Here is a 14,573-nt window from a genome sequence, read left to right on the forward strand (position 1 = left end):
ACTCCCCACTGCTGACATCAACCCTAGGGATCACGGCCTCATACCATTCCTGGAGCCTCTGATCCCTAAGGCCTAGTGCTGGCGCACCCGAGGTGGCAGCCGTGTCAGCGACTGTTTGGTAGTCTCCTCCCAAAACAGTGTGGCTGTGTCCGTATTCCCCTTCTAAGCGGAACGGATGCCTTACCTTCTCCCCGTGCTCCGGCCACAGCCTGGTAACGTCTGCTGGACCTGCTAGTATATCTGACACAGACGCCCGCCAAAACAGCACTGTACTCGTGGGTAAGCGTTATCGCGGCGGAGAGTTGTTGGACGACTCTAAGGTACGTATAAGACGAGAAAGATCACTCAAGAAAAGAAAAATAGTAAGACTATAAAAATAAAATAAGAAAGTTTAGGAGTTTAGGGCTGCTAAAAACCAGCAGCCCTCTGACCATACGGTGCCTCCTCCTTGCTTGAATTTTTGTTGAACTCAAGGAAGAAGGGAGACCGGAGGAAAGAGGTACACCAGACAGAAGGTCCACCTCACTGCCAGGACGTCCACGAAGGCTGCTTTAGGATCTCTTGTTCAGGTCCCGTACACAGGAACTTTGTCATGAGGTCCACGTCCAGCAGGCCACACTTGCCCTCCAGAAACTGGAAGATGTCTGGGTGAAGAGCTCACTTGCCGGTGTGCACGTTGTGATGACTGAGTAAGTCCGCTTCCCAGTTGAATATCCCTGGGATGAACACTGCTGAGATGGCCAAGAGATGGCGTTCGGGCCACCAGTGAACATGAGCCACTTCCTGCATTGCCAACCGACTGCTAGTGCCTTCCTGACGGTTGAGGTAGGCCACCGCAGTGACGTTGTCAGAATGGATCTGTACCAATCTGCCCTGGAGAATGTCCCTTGTCAGCGTGAGTGCTCGGTAGACAGCTCGAAGTTCCAGGACACTGATAGTGCAAGCAACTTCCGGTGTGAACACTGCCTGCCTGCCTGCCCGCCCGCACCCCCCCCCCCCACCCTCACCCTCCCACCCATTCATGGAGACTGGCATCCGTAGTCAGGAGAGTCCTATCCGGGAGCAAGAAAGGTCGACCCTTGTCCAAGTGGGATGTGTGGAGCCACCAAGCTAGATGCAGACTTACTTCTGGAGAGAGGACTATTGTCTGGGACCTGATTGGATGGGGTAGTCCGTTCCATCTGAACAGGATTAGGTGTTGTAGAGGTCTAGAGTGGACAGCATAGCTGTGTGAGACCACTTCTCGCACTCAGGTGTTTGTGCTGGTCTGACACCATGTATGTGCAAATTGAAGAAGTTGGTCTCCAGTCCTGGTATCCCCTGAGGGAGGCCCGCCCCGTCAGGATGAGGGCTTGTCTTCAGACTTGGCAGTTGGACGTCTGGCAGCCCAGGCCTGCTTGGTACTGGGCTTGGAGGTATTTGTAGAGGCCGATTGCTGAGGAATGGACTCTGAAGAAGAAACTGTCAATCCGTTTGCTTTATCCAATTTGTCCGAACGGCTGCTTTGGTCAGTTTTCCACCATTTCAGAGCAAATGGTCAATTATCACTTGCTCCCATACATTACCATATTTTTGTTCCAATCAACCGGACTGGACAATAAATCTTTAGATGTATGGCCAGCTTAAGTCTGGCTGTTCTCTTTATAAATCTTCACAGCTCTCTCCACATCCACCAGGACAAGCTGGTTGTGGTCAGTGAAAGACTCTGTAGAATGGGAATGCCAATCTCCTGATTAAGACGAAAGAAACTTAAGTTGAAAACATGGGCTAGTTGGCAACCCTACCCTATCATGCAAAGAATAAAATAAATAAAAACAGACGTACTACAATATAACGGATGCGACAACTACCAGAGGAACCACTTTCTTTATATAAACAGCATCGCGCCGGGCACCTAAATCAGAGAATGCCGGTTCTCCAGATAAAACACCCTGTTTAGTCAGGGAAAATGGGCATTCTCAGACTTCCCGTTGCGATGTACTGAATAGCCCCGAGAGCCAATTCCCGGTGGTATTCAACTCTCTTAGAATTGAATCATGCCCAATGGGTCCTTAGACAGCAGCTTGTCATAGAGGAAGTCACCAACGTGGGCCTAATTCCATGGCTAGAATGCCGGAGTACCAAGCGCTTCTTGGCCAATCTGGGGGCAAGAAGACGACTCTTCTCTTCCTTGAGAACCCAGGAAAACACTGGTAAGGGAGGAAAGCTATCCTAGGTGAAATACCCATAAAAAGGACATCTGTAGAGATACCAATGGGTCCCTGGACCAAATGTTGTTCACTTTGCAATTATGTCTGATGCAAATCGGGTCAATGTCTGGCAGCCCCATAACTATCAGAATAATTGTAGATGAAGGGACCCTTTTTCCTGGACAACATAATGGAAAATAGGATTTTAATACCTACCGGTAAATCCTTTTCTCTTAGTCCGTAGAGGATGCTTCAAGAACCATGGGGTATAAACAGGATCCGCAGGAGACATGGGCACTCTAAGACTCTAAAAGGGGTGTGAACTGGCTCTTCCCTCTATGCCCCTACTCCAGACCCCAGCTATAGGAACTGTGCCCAGGGAGACGGACATTTAGAGGAAAAGGATTTATTTAATTTTTAAAACTAAGGTGAGATACATACCAGCTCACACCTCAAACACGCCGTACAACATGGCATTCAACAACAACGCATGCAACGGCATGACTAACATCAGCCACATACTGACTGAAATCAACATGTGTGTAACCATAACCAAAAACTGCAGATACAGCCCGCACTGGGACGGGCGCCCAGCATCCTCTAAGGCAGGGATGGGGAACCTTCGGTCCTCCAGCTGTTGTTGAACTACACATCCCAGCATGCCCTGCAACAGTTTTAGCATGGCCAAACAGCAAAACTGTAGCAAGGCATGCTGGTATGTGTAGTTCAACAACAGCTGGAGGACCGAAGGTTCCCCATCCCTGCTCTAAGGACTAAGAGAAAAGGATTTACCGGTAGGTATTAAAATCCTATTTTCTCAAACGTCCTAGAGGATACTGGGGATGCTTCAAGAACCATGGGGTTTATACCAAAGCTCTAGAACGGGCGGGAGAGTGCGGATGACTCTGCAGCACCGATTGACCAAACAAGAGGTCCTCCTCAGCCAGGGTATCAAACTTGTAAAACTTTGCAAGAGTGTTTGATCCCGACCAAGTAGCAGCTCGGCAAAGCTGTAATGCAGAGACCTCTTGGGCAGCCGCCCAGGATGAGCCCACTTTTCTGGTAGAATGGGCCTTCACCGATTTCGGTAACGGCAATCCCACCGTAGAATGAGCCTGCTGAATCGTATTACAGATCCAGCGTGCAATAGTCTGCTTGGAAGCAGGAGCCCCAATCTTGTTGGGAGCCCACAGGACAAACAGAGCCTCTGTTTTCCTAATTTGAGCCGTTCTGGCGACAAATTTTCAAAGCTCTGACCACATCGAGAGACTTAGATTCCGCCAAGGCGTCAATAGCCACTGGCACCACAATAGGCTGGTTTACGTGAAACGATGAAACCACTTTTGGCAGAAATTGCTGACGAGTTCTCAACTCCGCTCTATCAGTACGTAAGATTAAATAGGGGCTTTTGTGAGACAAAGCCACCAATTAAGATACCCGCTTTGCGGATGCCAAGGCCAACATCGCTACTTTCCAAGTAAGGAATTTCAACTCAACCTTACGTAAAGGTTCAAACCAATGAGATTGCAGGAACTGCAACACCACATTAAGATCCCATGGTGCCACGGGGGCACAAAGGGAGGTTGGATGTGTAGCACGGCTTTCACGAAGGTCTGAACTTCTGGAAGGGAGGCCAATTCTTTCTGAAAGAAAATAGATAAGGCCATTTGTACTTTAATGGAGCCTAACTTTAGGTCCGCATCCACACCTTCTTGCAAAAAATGGAGCAAACGCCCCAGCTGAAACTCCTCCGTAGGAGCCTTCTTGGATTCACACCAAGACACATTTTCTCCAAATACAGTGGTAACGCTTTGCTGTTACTTCTTTTGTAGCCTGAAGTAGTGTGGGAAAGACTTCACTGGGAATACCCTTTCGGGCTAGGATTTGGTGTTCAACCGCCATGCCGTCAAACGCAGCCGCGGTAAGTCTTGATACACGCACGGTCATTGTTGCAACAGGTCCTCTCGTAGAGGAAGAGGCCAGGGATCCTCTATGAGCAACTCCTGAAGATCTGGATACCAGGCCCTCCTTGGCCAGTCTGGAACAACGAGTATCGCCTGAACCCTTGTTCTTCTTATGATCTTTATCACCTCTGGAATGAGTGGAAGTGGAGGGAACACATAGACCAACGGAAACACCCACAGTGTCACTAGGGCGTCCACTGCTCTTGCTTGAGGGTCCCTCGACCTGGAACAATATCTCTGAAGTTTCTTGTTGAGGCGAGACGCCATCATGTCTATTTGAGGAATTCCCCAACGACTTGTCACTTCTGCAAAGACCTCTTGATGAAGACCCCACTCTCCTGGATGGAGATCGTGTCTGTTGAGGAAGTCTGCTTCCCAGTTGTCCACTCCTGGAATGAAGACTGCTGACAGAGCGCTTGCATGTTTCTCCACCCAGCGAAGAACTTTTGTGGCCTCCGCCATCGCCGCTCTGCCCTTTGTTCCGCCCTGGCGGTATATGTACGCCACTGCTGTTATGTTGTCTGACTAAGACGGGCAGAACCCGAAGAAGATGTTCTGCTTGCAGAATGCAGTTGTAAATGGCCCTTAATTCCAGAATGTTTATGTGCAGACAAGCTTCCTGGCTTGACCATTTTCCCTGGAAATTTCTCCCCTGTGTGACTGCTCCCCAGCCTCGGAGACTTGCATCTGTGGTCACCAGGATCCAATCCTGAATCCCGAACCTGCGTCCCTCTAGGAGGTGAGAACTGTGTAGCCACCACAGGAAAGAGATTCTGGTCCTGGAAGATAGGATTATTTTCCGGTGCATGTACAGGCGAGACCCGGACCACTTGTCCAACAGGTCCCACTGAAACACTCTGGCATGGAACCTGTCAAACTGAATGGCCTTGTAGGCCGCCACCATCTTCCCCAGTAACCGAGTGCATTGAAGAATCAACACTCTTGCCGGTTTCAGAATCTGTTTTACCATGTTCTGTATTTCCAGAGCCTTTTCCACTGGAAGAAAAACTCTCTTTAATTCTGTATCCAGTATCATACCCAGGAACGACAGCCGTGTTGTCAGAACCAACTGTGATTTTGGCAAGTTTAGGAGCCAACCATGTTGTTGCAAAACTGTTAAGGAGAGCGTAACGTTTTTCAGCAATTGCTCCTTGGATCTCGCCTTTATCAGGAGATCGTCCAAGTACGGGATAATTGTGATTCCCTGCTTGCGCAGGGGAACCATCATTACTGCCATAACCTTGGTGAAAATCCTCGGAGCCGTGGATAGACCAAACGGCAACGTCTGAAATTGGTAATGACAATCCTGAACAGCAAACCTCAGGTAAGCCTGATGTGGAGGATATATGGGGACGTGTAAGTAGGTATCCTTTATGTCGACAGACACCATAAAATCCCCCTCATCCAGACTGGAGATCACTGCTCGGAGAGATTCCATCTTGAATTAGATTTTTTATTTTTTAAGATAGAAATTGAGGGATTTTAGGTTCAGAAATCGGTCTGACTGAGCCATCCGGCTTCGGGACCACGAACAGGCTCGAATAAAGCCTTCCCCCTGTTGTGACGGGGGTACCGTGACAATGACTTGATTTTGACACAGCTTTAGTATTGCAGCGCACACAACCTCCCTTTCTAGAAGAGAAGCTGGCAAGGCCGATTTGAAAAATCGGTGAGGGGGCACGTCTTGAAACTTCAATTTGTACACTTGGGCTACTATTTCTAATATCCAAGGATCCAGGGCCGAGTGAACCCAGACCTGACTGAAGAGTTGGAGACGTGCCCCCCACCGGTGCGGACTTCCGCAGAGGAGCCCCAGCATCATGCTGTGGATTTGGTAGAAGCCGGGGAGGAGTTCTGCCTTTGGGAACTTGCTACAGCCTGTGACCTTTTTCCTTTTCCTCTCGTAGCAAGGAAGGAAGACCCTCGTCCTTTTTTGTATTTATTGGGCCGAAAGGACTGCATCTGATAGTGGGGCGTTTTCTTTTGTTGTGCAAGAACATAAGGTAAAAATTATGACTTACCCGCGGTAGCCGTAGATACCAGGTCAGCGAGGCCGTCACCAAACAAGACGCTACCGTTAAACATAGTCTTCTTAGAGTCGGCATCAGCATTCCATTGATGAATCCACAATGCCCTCCTAGCCGAGACTGCCATGGCATTGGCCCTTGATGGATTTTAGTGTATTTTCCTGCTTACGATCCGCAGGATACTTTAGGGCTGCCGTGTCAGAAGACGGAAACGCTACCTTTTTGGACAGACGCGATAGAGCTTTTTCCACCGTGGGGGTTGACTCCCACTTTTCGGATATGCCACCTGAATTCTCTTGGGAACCTGTACCTTCTTGTCAGGATTTTCCCAGGCTTTTTCAAAAAGAGCGTTCAGTTCATGAGAGGGAGGAAACGTTACCTCAGGTTTCTTACCCTTAAACATGCAGACCCTAGTATCAGGAACAGCAGGGTCTTCTGTGATATGTAATACGTCTTTTATCGCCACAATCATGTACTGAATGCTCTTAGCCAGTTTAGGATTCAATCTGGCATCACTATAGTCGACACTGGAATCAGAGTCCGTGTCGGTATCTGTATCTGCTATATGGGTAAGTGCACGTTTTTGTGACCCCGAGGGGGTCTGAACTTGCGACAATGCATCCTCCATGGATTCTCTCCATGTCTGGTTCTTAGACTCAGATTTATCTAATCTCTTATTCAACCGAGCCACATTTGCATTCAAAACATTTACCCAATCAGCCAACGGCGGTGCCGACACGGTCACTCCCACAGTCTTTTCTGTCCCTACTCCAGGTTCCTCCTGGGAAGAGCACTCAGCCATGTCGACACACGCGTACCGACAACCACACTGGGGATATAGGGCACAGACCCACAGCAAAGCCTGTTAGAGAAACACAGAGGGAGTTTTGCCAGCTCACAATCCAGCACCTATCCCGGTACTGAAACGATTAAAATAATGCCATAATGCCTCAGCCCTGTTAGCGCTTTTTATACAACTAAAACAGCACCAAAATACTGTGCCCCCACCCCCCCGTTTTGCATCGTTACTTGTACAGCAGCGTAGGAGGTCAGGACCAGCGTCTCTGCAGCTCTGTGAAGAGAAAATGGCGCTGATTAGAGCTGTGAGGGCTAAGCCTTAATGGCGCGCTTCAGTCTCGCTAATTTTCATATACTTTATACTGGCGGGGGTCTGGACATAGTGGCAAAGCACTGTATTCCTCTTTTGCCAGGTATTTATGAGGTATTATGCTGCCCAGGGCGGCCCCACTGCGCCCTGCAATGCCGCGCAGCGCGGCCGCTCGAAGACACTGAAGTCTTCTGCCATCACTGAAGTCTTCTGATCTTCTTTTACTCACCCGTCTTCTGACTTCTGGCTCTGCAAGGGGGGTGACGGTGCGGCTCTGGGAACGAGCATCTAGGCGTACCTAGTGATCAGATCCTCTGGAGCTAATGGTGTCCAGTAGCAGAGCCTTGAAACTCACAGAAGTAGTTCTGCTTCTCTCCCCCTCAGTCCCACGATGCAGGGAGCCTGTTGCCAGCAGGTCTACCTGAAAATAATAAAGTATTTTTTCTGAGAAACTCTGGAGAGCTCCTCAGTGTGCATCCAGTCTCACTGGGCACAGAATCTAACTGGGGTCTGGAGGAGGGGGTTAGAGGGAGGAGCCATTTCACACCCCGTTTAGAGTCTTAAACTGCCCATGTCTCCTGCGGATCCTGTCTATACCCCATGGTTCTTGAAGCATCCCCAGCATTCTCTAGGACGTTTGAGAAACATAGAAGATTGAAAGGACCATTATCTATTTTATTCTATGAATCCACGAAGATTGCCAGCAAAGACTGCTTGATGCATGCTAGAATCCGAAATGTTTCTTCCATAGCTAGGGCAGTTATTTTGTTCACTTGATTAACATAATAAGATATATAATAATATAAGGTTAAACAAGAGAAAGTGTCTATAGGTGATACACAAATCCAAAATAAAATGTTACTTTCAGTAATTCATATTACGGAAAAGACAAACAAGCAGCACATACTGAAAATACAGATATGAAATGTGGTGTGTAGAAATTGAAAACGTGCAATAACAATTTTCAGCTGTGAACCTTTGTTGCATCTTCTGTGTTCCTTTAGATACAGATGTATCTAAGAATTTGTTATCCAATGTAATAGTCTGCAAATATGAGAATTACCCTTATATTCAGAAAACCAGTCATAAGCTTCCATTCACGGTCGCCTATAACAGCATGGTATTTCATGGGGCAAACAAAATGGCTCTGAGTAGCGGAACATTATATGCAATCGTAATTTGGTTCTTTTCCTTTTCTTTTGGACCACAGTCCCTGCTATCCTCAGACGCCTGGGCTTCCACCCCATCTGGAGCTAGCTGAGTGGGTGACTGTTATGCATCATGTGTGTCTGAGGCATTTGGGCCCTTCAGTTTGGGTGCCTCTACTTACCTGTAAAATATTGTTCTGTCCTCCCGTAGCCACAGAAATCCTTCTGTCCAGCTCTGCACAAAATAGAAGTGTCCTTTCAAATGGCAAACCCTCTAGAAATCTTCTTCGCACCACCATCATAGTGGATATGCACGAACCTACAGAAGCCCCCCCCCCCCCCGTATAGTGAAGCCACTATGATCTGTTCTGATATTGTCAACCGTTTCCACTTAGGGCAATTAGTCTGAATGGCTACTCCTAGGGTTTCTGACTATTCTCTATTGGCCTTAAGACCCATGCTTTTCCCAAATAGGACAAAATGGGGTAAGAATGGGCAAGCAAATTCTTTATTCAGCTTAAACCAAAGTTCTCCCATTTAATTCTGCCAATTAGAAGCTGGAAAAGAATGATTTGTTTTCCTCATACACAGGCCTCCTGAGGATGATTGCTGTTCTCCTCCCTCAGTCATATTTAAGTTGTTGGCTGCCAACATGTTAGCTGGTTGTGAACCATCATTCTCCACATATGCCGAACCCTTGGCATGAGGATCCGTCTGCCCATTAGAGACCTAGAATAATTACTCTCATTAGACACTGGGACAGCCTTGGGCTTCACCCCTGGCCCTTGGGTGGCTGGGGGGGGACCCCTTGATTGAAGGGGTCCCCACTCCCCCAGGGTACCCCCGGCCAGGGGTGACTAGTTGGATATTTAATGCCACGGCCGCAGGGCGCTGTATAAAAGTGACCCCCGGCTGTGGCATTATCTGTCCAGCTAGTGGAGCCCGATGCTGGTGTAAAAAATACGGGGGACCCCTACTCTTTATGTCCCCCGTATTTTTTGCACCAGCACCAGGCGCAGAGCCCGGTGCTGGTTTTAAAAATACGGGGGATCCCGTATGATTTTTAGAACCAGGACCAGCTCGAAGAGCCCGAGGCTGGTTATGCTTTGGAGGGGGGACCCCACGCAATTTTTTTTCGAGTCTTTTCCCGTTTTTAAAAATCGGAACAAAATCCGTCAAATCGGCCGTTTTTCGTCAGCGGGACTGTCGAATCCGTTTTTTATTGAATATGGTCAATTTCGGCACCCACTTGCCGAAATTAGACGGTCGAATTGTGTCGAATTAAAAAACGGCCGAAAAATTGCCGCGATTCGCCGCTAATTGCATATACCCCATGGTGTATTACAAACACCCCCTGGGAAGATACACCAGGGTTTTGAAAATATACAGACTATTGAGAATCGCTTAATTCTGCTACCATGGCAAAGCACTGAGAGTGGTCGCTGTACTGCGATGTGGCTCTTTAGAGCATCTAACTACACAAAGGAACTAGATTCAATTTATGGAAGAAAGATTTCCAAACCCAATCATTACAACTCCAAAGACCCAATAAATGGCCATCGTGTTACAATGAAAAAACAAACAAGTTTTAGACCTTAGTTTAACGCAAGCACTGAAGTAACCTCGGTGGTCTCACCTTATCTGGATCCACTTTATCGTACAACTTCAGTACATATAAAACCCGCTCGGAAATACCCTCCAGGGTGAGGGGGGGTGCACCGCTGTACTGGCGACATGACCGAAATAAGGAGTTGGACACCTGCAGGAAGATATGAGGGCAGAGGAAGAATTTAGATGAATACCAGGTGGAACAAAACTGTAAATACATTATGGAGAACAAACAACCCACTATCATAAAGGACCACAAAGGATAAATGAGCAATGCAGCTGTAGTCTCATGAAAACACCCACTTCTTCTTTGAGTGTATGACGGTCACATAATAGCCAATATATAATAGCCTATATAAACACACCAAACAAAATCTGGAATGTGGAAAGACAAGTGGTATAAGTTCACCGACGTGGGACGTGAACATGTGTGTAGATGGTGATACAAACTATTGGATGACCATTATGAATGTCTGAGGCATTGATACAATGCAAATTTGTTGAGAGTTTCTTTTTGAGGTGGAACCATGGGTCCATGACGTGACCGAGTGGCAAAAACTGAATTTTAATTGCCTACCGATAATCCTTTTCTCGTAGTCCATAAGGGATATTGGGGGAATCTAGTACGATGGGGTATAGACGGGGCCCAAGGAGCCGGTGCTCTTTAAATTTCTTCACTGGGTGTGCTGGCTCCTCCCCTCTCTGCCCCCTCCCACAGGCAGTTATAGGTAAATAAGTGCCTGAAGGAGAAAGGATATATATGAGAGAAGGAATGAGATAAACAGTGGTGAGATTTAAACGCCAGCATAACACTAACATAAAAACGACCAGCAACAATAACAGCAACAAGCTGAACAGGTAACCATAAAAGACAACCTGCAGAAAAGTCAACGCACTATGGTGGGCGCCCAATATCCTTTATGGACTACGAGAAAAGAATTTACCGGTAGGTAATTCAAATCCTATTTTCTCTAGCATCCATAAGGGATATTGGGGGAATCTAGTACAATGGAGACGTCCCAAAGCTTCCAGAACGGGCGGGAACGTGCGGAGACGTCTGCAGCACTGCCTGCCCAAACTGGGTATCCTCTTTGGCCAGGGTATCAAACTTGTAGAAATAACCAAAGGTGTTCTTCCCCAACCAGGTAGCAGCTCGGCATAGTGACAAGGCCGAGACTCCACGGGCAGCCGCCAGGAAGACCCCGCCCGATCTCGTAGAGTGAACCTTCAGAGACTGTGGAACAGGTAAGGCTGCCGATACATAGGCCTGTTGGATAGTAAGCCTAAGCCAACGAGCAATGGACTGCTTAGAAGCAGGGCAACCCTTTTTTTGAGCCTCATATAGCATGAACAAGGAATCAGTCTTTCTGATTCGAGCCGTTCTCTTGACATAGATCTTAAAAGCTCGCACAGCATCCAATGCATCCGGAGCAGAAGTGCCAGAACTTGGCGGAACCACAATAGGTTGATTCAAGTGGAACACAGAGACGAACCTTCGGCAGGAACTGCTGCCTAGTCCTCAGCTCTGCTCTGTCCTCGTAAAAGATCAGGTAGGGACTTTTACACGATAAGGCCCCCAATTCTGAGACACACCTAGCAGAAGCCAGGACCAATAACATCACCGTCTTCCATGTGAGGTACTTGTCTTCTACCTTCATCAGTGGTTCAAACCAGGAGGACTGTAGAAATTCCAACAGAACATTCAAATCCCTGGGTGCCGTGGGCGGCACAAAAGGAGGTTGTATGTGAGGTACCCCTTGCAAGAAGGTCTGAATTTCTGGCAACACAGCCAATTTCTTCTGGAAGAAGATGGAGAGAGCTGAAATCTGGACCTTAATGGAACCTAGACGTAAGCCCTTATCCACACCAGCCTGCAGGAAACATCCCAAGTGGAACTCCGCAGGCGGAGACATGCGTTCCTCGCACCAAGAGACGCATCTTCTCCAGATATGATAGTGTTTTGACGTCACAGGTTTCCTGGCCTGAACCATGGTAGTAATAATTTTTTTGGAAAGGCCCTTGTGAGCTAGGATGTTCCGCTTAACCTCCATGCCGTCAAACGAAGCCGCAGTAAGTCCGGGTAGACGAACGGTCCTTGTTGAAGAAGATCTCATCTCAGTGGTAGAGAGGCCAAGGGTCTTCGACGGACATGTCCAGAAGATCCACGTACCACACCCTCTGAGGCCAATCCGGGGCAATCAGAATTGCCTGGACTCCTCGATTCCTGATTCGCTTTAGCACCCTTGGGAGCAATGAAATCGGAGGAAACAGGTAGGCCAGCCAGTAACGCCAAGGAGATGTCAGTGCATCCACTGCCCTCACCTGAGGGTCTCTGGTTCGTGAGCAATTCCAAGCTTCTTGTTGAGTCGAGAAGCCATCATGTCTATTTGCGGGCAGCCCCACTGGTCGATGATCTGCTGAAATACCTGATGGGGGAGCCCCCACTCTCCCAGGTGGAGATCGTGACGACTCAGGAAGTCCGCTTCCCAGTTGTCTACTCCTGGAATGAAGATTGCGGACATTGCTCTTGCATTTCTCTCTGCCCAGAGACGTATCTGACACCTCTCGCATGCAGGCCCTGCTTTTTGTCCCTCCTTGTCGACTGATGTAGGCCACTGCCGTGGCGTTGTCTGACAACGTAGATCGTGTGATCCCCGAGTAGAAGAGAGGCCTGGATCAGAGCATTGTAGATCGCCCGAACCTCCAGAATGTTGATCGGATGTAGGGCTTCGTGGCCTGACCATCTGCCCTGGAACGGAGCCCCTTGGGCGACAGCTCCCCATCCTCTCAGACTCGCATCCGTCGTGAGGAGGATCCAATCCTAAATCCCGAAACTTCGACCTTCCAGTAGGCTGGAGGACTGCAGCCACCACAGGAGGGAAAATCCTGGACTGAGGTGACAGCCGTATTATCCGGTGCATCTGAAAATGTGATCCGGAACACTTGCTCAGGAGGTCCAATAGGAACGTTCTGGCATGGAACTTCCCATACTGGATCGCCTCGTATGAGGCTACCATCTTCCCCAACAATCTTATGCAAAGATGTATGGATATTCGCGTAGGCCGGAAGAGCATTCAGACCATCTCCTGAAGTGTTCTCGCTTTGTCCTCTGGGAGGAACACTTTTTGGACCACAATATCCAGCAACATTCCCAGGAACAGATGCCGCTGAGTTGGCTCCAGGTGGGACTTCTGTAAATTGGGGATCCACCACTGGTGCAACAGAAGGTGGATAGTGTGGTCTATATGGAGCAATAAAAGCTCCCTGGATCTCGCTTTTATCAAGAGATTGACCAGATAAGGGACAATATTGACCCCTGGACCCAGAGTTGGAACATAATCTCCGCCATTACTTTCATGAATACCCTCGGAGCTGTGGACAGGCCGAAGGGTAGCGCCTGGAACTGGTAGTGATCGTTCGGCAGGGCCAACCGCAGGTAAGCCCGGTGAGGCGGCCAAATCGGGATACGGAGATAGGCGTCCTTTATATCAAATGACACCATGAACTCTCGTTCTTCCAGGCCCGCAATCACTGCTCTCATGGATTCCATCTTGAACTTGAATACCTTTAGGTAAGGGTTCAAGGATTTTAGACTCAAAATGGGCCTTACCAAACAGTCCGGTTTCCGTACCACGAACAAGTTGGAGTTGTAACCAGTTTCCTGTTGTTGCAGTGGCACTGGAACAATGACTTGGGACTGGACCAATTTCAGGATGGCCTGTTGCAGCGTAACACATGTATCCTCCAAAGCTGGTAAGCTTGATTTGAAAAATCGTTGGGGAGGAGCGCCCTCGATCACCAGCTTGTAGCCCTGAGAAATTAGGTCCTTTACCAAGGTAGCCTGGCAGGAGTTTTCCCAGAAGAGGCTGAAGTGACGCAGCCGAGCTCCCACCTCGAGATCCCCTCAGGGTGGGTGGGCACCGTCGTGCTGAGGCCTTAGGAGGTAGTTTAACCAGTGCTCTCCTGAGAACCTGCGATTGCTGGTTTTCTTGTCTTACCTCTGGTGCCTCTAGCCGCATTGGAGGCACCTCTGGCCCTAGATCTAAATCTGTGAGACCGAAAGGACTGGGTAGACAGCCCTGGGTAGGAACGTCTAGCCAGCAGGGCCCCAGAGGGGAGAAATGTGGATTTCCCCGCAGTTACCTTAGAAATCCATGTATCCAATTGCACCCCGAAGAGCCAATCCCCTGAAAAAGGGAGAGACTCTACACTGCGCTTGGACTCTGCGTCCGCTATCCACAGACGCAACCACACAGCTCTGCGCGCCAACACTGCCATAGCAGTGGTCCTGGCATTAATAGTGCCTATCTCCTTGAGAGTCACACAGGACGCGTGCAGTGTCCTGAATATGCTTCAGGAGAGTCACCGTAGTGACCAGGGACATCTCCCATGAGAGGCCTTCCTGAATCTGAGAAGCCCAGGTATGAATGGCATGAGTCACCCAGCACCCTGCTATGACCGGTCTTTGCGATACACCTGCCGCTGTGTAGATAGACTTCAGTGTAGTCTCTATTTTTCTATCCCCAGGG

At 48.7% G+C, this 14,573-nt stretch overlaps 1 protein-coding gene across 1 annotated transcript in view; it reads right to left on the reverse strand.

Moving 5' to 3' along the window:
- The window catches only part of NDUFAB1 (NADH:ubiquinone oxidoreductase subunit AB1), a 61,876-nt gene that overhangs the window by 30,327 nt on the left and 16,976 nt on the right, over positions 1–14,573 (reverse strand). The window contains exon 2 of the mRNA XM_063934756.1: positions 10,073–10,195. Within this exon, the coding sequence (XP_063790826.1) occupies positions 10,073–10,195 (123 nt within the window). The remainder of the gene's footprint in view (positions 1–10,072; positions 10,196–14,573) is intronic.

The sequence above is a fragment of the Pseudophryne corroboree genome, chromosome 7 (genome assembly GCF_028390025.1).
Source record: "Pseudophryne corroboree isolate aPseCor3 chromosome 7, aPseCor3.hap2, whole genome shotgun sequence".
Classification (NCBI taxonomy): domain Eukaryota; kingdom Metazoa; phylum Chordata; class Amphibia; order Anura; family Myobatrachidae; genus Pseudophryne; species Pseudophryne corroboree.